The sequence below is a fragment of the Hemiscyllium ocellatum genome, chromosome 44 (genome assembly GCF_020745735.1).
Source record: "Hemiscyllium ocellatum isolate sHemOce1 chromosome 44, sHemOce1.pat.X.cur, whole genome shotgun sequence".
Taxonomy (NCBI): Eukaryota; Metazoa; Chordata; class Chondrichthyes; order Orectolobiformes; family Hemiscylliidae; genus Hemiscyllium; species Hemiscyllium ocellatum.
This window is the reverse complement of record NC_083444.1, coordinates 6,746,584-6,754,322: the sequence shown is the minus strand read 5'-3', so window position 1 is coordinate 6,754,322 and position 7,739 is coordinate 6,746,584. Positions and strand designations below refer to the sequence as shown.

The 7,739-nt window shown below is 45.1% G+C and overlaps 1 protein-coding gene across 1 annotated transcript; it reads right to left on the bottom strand.

The window, feature by feature from the left end:
* Positions 1-383: 383 nt before the first annotated feature.
* LOC132835309 (probable N-acetyltransferase 16) lies at positions 384-6,323 on the bottom strand. Its single transcript, XM_060854747.1, has 2 exons — positions 6,264-6,323; positions 384-1,321 (listed from the first exon to the last, which is right to left on the bottom strand). Exons 1-2 carry the CDS (start codon positions 6,279-6,281, stop codon positions 1,016-1,018), a joined length of 324 nt encoding a protein of 107 aa, XP_060710730.1. The 5' UTR covers positions 6,282-6,323; the 3' UTR covers positions 384-1,015.
* Positions 6,324-7,739: the final 1,416 nt, after the last annotated feature.

Below are 7,739 nucleotides of genomic sequence, written 5' to 3'. Positions count from 1 at the left end.
AGCCAATGAAGGCTAAATAGAGTTCTGAGGGCGGACTTCTGTGACAAATGATGAGTCCACTCAAAGCGAGGGCCAAATCTTGTAAACAGTGGGTGTTACCAAAAGGTCAGTTATCCAGGTGTATTAGCAGCTGGAGAGTAGGAGTACAAGCAGTGTCTTTTATGACATTTCTACACAATACGTGCTTCACTTGCCCCATGTTTTGGGTACAGGAAATTCTTAAAATGCAACATTTTAACAGTGCGACATTGAAAGGATTCAACATTAACAGTTTATTAGTGCACTTCATACAGCGACGTGCTTTCTCATCTGGGCTACAAGCTTTCTCATCCCATGTTCCTTTTCAAACACCAAATAATGACTTGCTCACATTGCCCTAAGAAAAGACAATCAGGCCTGAGTAGGCATTCTTACCTTAACATCCCACTCCACTGCCTGCAGTTCTTACTGTAAATTTCATAGAAATTCAGGGGTGACAAGTTTCAGAACATGTAACAGGTTTATTTACAAGAGTCTTTTGAAATTGGTGTCTGTTTGCTTCACTGAATCCACATCCAAGCTCATGTAGTCAAGACCTGTGCAAGCAAACACTGAACAATTCAACACTTGTCTGCCATTGGGCTTGTTGGCTTTCAAAGCCCTGGAGTGGGACTTGAATCTACAATACCCTTGATTCTGAGGTAATAGCGTGACAGGAGGAGACAGCGGACAAACTCCTGAGCCCAGAAGCAACAAAAGGACTGGCAATAGCAGTGTAGGGGGCTCTTTCTCTTACAGGTCTACATATCTGTCTCCAGCAAGCTTTGCTCCTCAATGTCTCTATCCATGTGGAGTCCTAATACAGTCTGGCAGAAGGATAACATGGATGATTCAAAGCTCAAAACACAGTATACTGGGCCCTCCAAGGTGCTGATCCTTTGCTGCATCTGAGCGAGGAACTGGTTCCTGACCCTGGGGAAATGCTTCCCAAATATATCAATGTTCAGCAGGTGCTAGCCGGTCCCAAAGGGTACCCTTAGGGGGCAGTGCCTAGGCTGATGACCCTGGGCTCTTCTTTGTCGTCGACTATCCAAATGAGGTCTTGCCTCACTAACTTCTCTAGGTTGCTCTCCAATGGCTTGTACGGAGCCCAGTCTTGAATAATGGTCTTCCCAGGCAGCACTTCATCCACCACCTCGGGGCTAAGGAACACCCGCTTGACATACGTGGCTCCGAGAAGGATTGGATCTTCCCATTCTGCCACACTCTCCTTCAGCTGGTTGATGGCAGCTCCCAATCCCGGAATGATAGTTTCTGTCTCAAACTGCACAGTGAAGATTTTCTGGAAGAATGAAAGCATTGATGAAGATTCCCAGTGTGACGATACTGTGGCTTTAAAAGATTTGTTTTTTACTGGTTTCTTTTAGCGAGCGAGAGAGAGAGATTGGGGGACAGGTGAAGGGTAGTCTTTAGGAAGACAAACAACTTGTGAAGCCTTGGGTTTTCTTTTTTAGCAAAACTGGAACAACAGAAACAGTCTGAGTGGGCGTGGTCAACCTCCCACCCACAGAACCAGGGATTTTAGGTATGAGCTTTCAGCAGTTGCTGTTGTGGGCCTGAAGTGGAAGCCGTTTTCAGTCGGGACTTTTGCAGTTGAAGCTGTGAGATACAGCTCTGTCTGCTGCAGCAGAAAGCCTGAGTTGTCTCTCTCAGCAGCTATATTGTTTCTGACAGTGTTTCATTCTCGTGGACAGGAAGGGTGTTCACATGTGGGCAACATCAGTTTTTTTGAATCTACCTTTGCCAAGGGTGTGTTTATAGGATGCTGCTACCCTGAAATAGTTGGTGATTAGTAGTTAAGTAATATATTTCTTTATCAAGTATTTCAATGAGGTTTTACCAGTTCTTCTTTCTTGTATTTATATTTTAACTTTGTTGTAATAATAAAAGTTTGTTTTTCAAACCTAGTAATTTCAGCAGCTGAAACACATCTGAAAGATTGGACAGTCTAGGCTAGCTCCTCGCCATATTAAGAGGGGTTAGTCTGGCCCATATGATCAGGCAAGGCAAGAGGTTGAGAAGGTGGGACCTTCAAGATAATCTCAGCTGATGCAGGAATTGAATCCATACTATGAGCATCATGCTGTGTTGCAAACCAGCCTTCCAGCCAACTGAAATAACTGACCTCCATGAATGAGGGGTCCCGGTGTTGTGAATCTGCAGCAGTGTCTGAAATACTCATCAAAACTCAACACACATACATCCTACTCAAACTTAAATATCTGAAATCCAAACTTCATAAAGGCAGTGCAACTTGCTCATTGGGTTGTGGTAAGTCTGATAGAATTTCATCACAGTCATCAACAGAACTAGCTGGATAGAGTGCAGAAAGGATTTACCAGGATTGCAGGGTTTTGAGTTATAAGGTGAAGCTGGATAGTCTGGGACTCTTTTCCCTGGAGCAAAGGAAGCCGAGGGCTGACCTTCTAGAGGTTTATAACATTATGAAAGAGGCTGGAATCGAACCTGGGTCCCTGCTGCTATGATGCAGCAGTGCTAACCACTGAGCCACCCCATATAAAATGCTAAAGGAAATTGATATGGTGGACATTGAACAGATGCTATCTATTATGGGACAGCCTCAAACAAGAGATCATAGATATACAGTGAGAGGAGGTGGTTCAAAAGTGAGATGAGAAACTAGAATTTCAGAGGGTTGTGAATCTGTGGAACTCACAGGCCCAGAGTGCAGAGGAGGCAGAATCAAATCAACAATTCAAGAAAGAAAGAAATATGTTTCTGATGAAAAGTGGAATAAAGGGCTATGAGGAGCAGGCAGGAAAGTGAGTTGAGACCAGGATAAAATCAGCCATGACCATGTTAAATCGCAGAGCATCCTCAAAGGGCTGAATTGCCTACTCCTGCGTTCCTATACCTCTATCATAGTCTTAGGCAAGTCATTCCAGATCCTAACCACATACTGTGTGTTTCCCCATGTAACCATTGCTTCTTTCATCAATCACCATATTTCAGTGCCCAATGATTCTACATCATTTTCCTATGGGAGAGGTTTGTATCTATCAGCACTGCCTGGAATTCCCCCCATCCCCACCTCAGGATTTTTCACACTTCGATCAAATCTTCTCTCAATTTTCTCCTCTCCAAGGAGATTTCTTTTCATACTTTCACGGAACGTGATCTCATTGCGCAGGCCCAAGGGGCTGAATGGCCTATTCCTGCTCATCTATTCCTATCCCATGAGGAGCTGAATGGCTTACTCAGATTTTAATCCTGTGGGATAATTCTTGGCACAGCCTCTTGGCCAACTTGACACACTCCCAATCACCCCCCCCCCACCCCCGCCATCGAAGGTCAAGACTGGTCACCATAGCAACATGGCAGCAGGGCAACAGCCTGGACGAACCCATGTATCGCTTATTCACAGCCACGCACGTGACGTTACCTGTGTACATATCAGTTGGAACTTGGCGAGAGTCTCAAATGTCAAGGGTCCGGCTCCGTTGTGGCGACACACTTTCACCTCTGGGAACTGAGCCCTGAGCAGATTGATGCAGTCGTGCTGGAAGACCTTAGCGATTCCTTTGCCTCGCTTGCAGTGCCACCCTCAACCCTTCCACCACCACAGTGTGCCCATCATCCACAATGTTCACTGAAGCAAAGGCTACCTGCCAACAATTGTCACAAAGCTGGTCCCTTTTTTCAAGGATACTGTGTCCTTGGTTTTATTCAGAGGGGTCAGAAATGCTCCTCGTGCTGATTAGACTGGTTTGTTACAGAGATTAAAGGGCAATGAGGGGCCTTTTTGTTTATTTATAAACAGATGTGACTTCAGGCCAAAGTGGTCATGTTTTAGGAGTGACCTGTATAATGAAAGGGGAGTGATCAGGTCTCTAGCTGAGCAGTTCAGTCCAGAACTGCTAGGAGTTCGACAGTGAGCTGCGTGGAAACTCTCTCTTTTTCTGCCCTTCTAACTTCAACCTGTAAGCAACTCAGATGTACAGCATGGAAACAGACCTTTCAGTCCAACCCGTCCATGCCGACCAGATATCCCAACCCAATCTAGTCCCACCTGCCAGCACCCGGCCCATATCCCTCCAAACCCTTCCTATTCATTTATCCATCCAAGTGCCTCTTAAATGTTGCAACTGTAACCAGCCTCCACCATTTCCTCTACCAGTTCATTCCATACACACACCACTCTCTACTTGAAAAAGTTGCTCTGTAGGTCTCTTTTATATCTTTCCCCTCTCACCCTAAACCTATGTCCTCTTGTTCTGGACTCCCAACCCCAGGGAAAAGACATTGTCTATTTACCCTATCCATGCCCCTTCATGATTTTATAAACATCTATAAGGTTCCCTCAGCCTCTGACACTCCAGGGAAAACAGTCCCAGCCTGTTCAGCCTCTCCTTCCAGCTCAAATCCTCCAACCCTGGCAACATCCTTGTAAATCTTTTCTGGGCCCTTTCAAGTTTCACATCCTTCGTCACTGTCCACAACTCCACCGACCTTAGTGTCGTTTGCAAATTTACTAACCCACCCTTCTACACCCTCATCCAGGTCATTTATAAAAATGATGAACAGCAGTGGACCCAACACTGACCCTTGCGGTACACCACTGGTAACTGGACTCCAGGATGAACATTTCCCATCAACCACCATCCTCTGTCTTCTTTCAGCAAGCTAATTATTGATCCAAACTGCTACATCTCCCACAATCCCATTTCTCCGCATTTTGTACAATAGCCGACTGTGGGGAACCTTATCGAACGCCTTGCTGAAATCCATATACACCACATCAACCGGTTTACTCTCATTTACCTGTTTGGTCACTTTCTCAAAGAACTCAATAAGGTTTGTGAGACACAACCTACCCTTCACAAAACTGTGCTGACTATCCCTAATCAAGTTATTATTTTCTAGATGATTATAAATCCTCTTATTTATAACCTTTTCCAACTTTACCAACAACTGAAGTAAGGCTCACTGGTCTATAATTACCAGGCTTGTCTCTACTCCCCTTTTTGAACAGGGGAACCGCATTTGCTATCCTCCAGTCTTCTGGCACTATTCCTATAGACAATGACGATTTAAAGATCAATGCCAAAGGCTCTGCAATCTCCTCCCTGGCTTCCCAGAGGATCCAAGGATAAATCCCATCCGGCCCAGGGGACTTAGCTACTTTCACACTCTGCAGGATTTCTAATACCACTTCCTGTGAACCTCAATCCTACCTAGTCTAGCAGTCTGTATCTCAGTATTCTCCTAGACAACATTGTCGTTTTCTAGAGTGATACTGTCGAAAAATATTCATTTAGTGCTTCCCCTATCTCCTCTGACTCCACACACAACTTCCCACTACTATCCTTGATTGGCCCTAATCTTACTCTCGTCATTCTTTTATTCCTTAAATACCTATAGAAAGCCTTAGTGTTTACCCTGATCCTATCCGCCAACAACTTCTCCTGTCTCTTCTGAGCTCTTTCTTTAGGTCTTTCTTGGCTACCTTGTAATCCTCAAGCGCCCTAACTGAGCCTTCACATCTCATCCTAACATAAGCCGTCTTCTTCCTCTTGACCAGAGATTTCACTTCCTTCGTAAACCACGGCTCCCGCGCTCCACAGCTTCCTCCCTGCCTGACAGGTACATACTTATCTAGGACACACAGGAGCTTTTCCTTGAATAAGCTCTTTCTGTTCCATTTTAAAATGGTGTTTTATAGGGGTTTGCTTATTGGGACTGTTGTGTATATTCAGAACAGCATAATTAAGTCTAGTTTGGATAGATTGAGTTCTGTAGGGATTCTTTATTGGGTTCTTTGTGTTTCATTGTGTAATTTTGAGAATAAATTTGTCTGTTTTAAAACCTAGTAGTCAACCGAGCTAGCTTATTCCTGCTAATTCTCACTGTACATTTATGAAACAAATTGTAAAGTTATGATCTGGGGTTCCTACTTAAGAATATTTTGAGTGGTCTGGCCTAGCCCATAACACAATGATGTGCATTCGTTTGGCACCTAACATCAGCAAACCGGAAATCGCCCCTCCTGTCTAAGATGCTCAGGTAAAGGGTAGGTGATGGCTTATTGGCAGGTCTGCTAATCCAGAGACACTGGTAATGTTCTTGGGGACCCTGTAATGATAGATGATAGTTTGAAATTGATAAATCATGAATTAAGATTCCAATGATGGACGTGGCTTGAATGTTGGAAAACCCATCTGGTTCACTAATATTCTTTAGGGAAGGAAAACTCCCATCCTTACCTGGTCTGGCCGACACATAACTCCACACAAAATGTGTTTGGACTTTTGACTGCCCTTTGGCAATTAGCAATGGGCAATAAATGCTGGGCCGAGACAGTGATGCCTTCATTCCGTGAAGGAGAGGCAAATCCAGTAGAAGGTTCGACCCCAGGCCACGAGAGGGGATATTCAATGCGAGACTTCAGTCAAAGATTTTACGGAGCAGCTGAAAGGAAGTGGGCGAGAGGCAGAGAGGATACTTCAAATTCAAGATGTTGGAATTTCAGTTTATGAAAATCTGGAATTAAGAGTCTAATGATCATGGACCCATTTTGGATTGTTAGGGAACCCCAGCTGGTTCAGTGATGTCCTTTAGGGAAGGAAATCTGCTGTCATTACCTGGTCTGGCTGACATATGACTCACAGCAATGTAGCTGACTCTAAACTGCTCTCTGAGCAATTAAGGATGGGTAATAAATGCTGGCCTAGCCAGTGATGCCCTCATGCCATGAATGTATTTAAAAAAACAAAGAATTCCTACAATGTGGACGCAGGCAATTTGCCCCATTGAATGCCCAGCTGAAAAGCAAGCCACCCAGATCCACCCCCACACCCTGCATTTACCATGGCTAATCTACCTAGCCTGCATGCCTTTAGACTATGGGAAGAAACCAGGGCACCCAGAGCAAACCCACACAGACACAGGGAGAATATGCAAACTCCACACAGACAGCTGCCGAGGATGAAATTGAACCAGGGTCCCTAGCACTGTGAGGCAGCAGTGCTAACCACTGAGCCACCATGCTGCCACTAAAATGGAGGATGATTCCTAACTGCCCTCTGGGCAATTAGAGATGGACAATAAATGCTAGGCCTCGCTGGAGATTAGATTAGATTAGACTTACAGTGTGGAAACAGGCCCTTCGGCCCAACAAGTCCACACCGACCCGCCGAAGCGCAACCCACCCATACCCCTACATTTACCCCTTACCTAACACTACGGGCAATTTAGCTTGGCCAATTCACCTGACCCGCACATTTTTGTGATTGTGGGAGGAAACCGGAGCACCCGGAGGAAACCCACGCAGACACGGGGAGAACGTGCAAACTCCACACAGTCAGTCGCCTGAGTCGGGAATTGAACCCGGGTCTACAGGCGCTGTAAGGCAGCAGTGCTAACCACTGTGCCACCGTGCCGCCCATTTATCCCATTAGTGAATCAAAAAAGGCTAGATTAACTCATGATGAGATGGCAGAGAAAATTTGTGAAAGGAAATTAATTAGAAGACCATCTTGCCACCCAGAAGATGCAGACCAACATCAAACTGGGCAGAATGGCCTCCTTCTAGAGTCAGAGTCACTGCCATATCTACACTCTCCCAATGATCATCATTAACTGGATTGAATTAATATCAATTGGGAACCAATGCCCCTGGTAACTGAATCTTGAATTACTAGCCAAACCACAACACTACTCACTGAGAAAAAGGGTGGGAC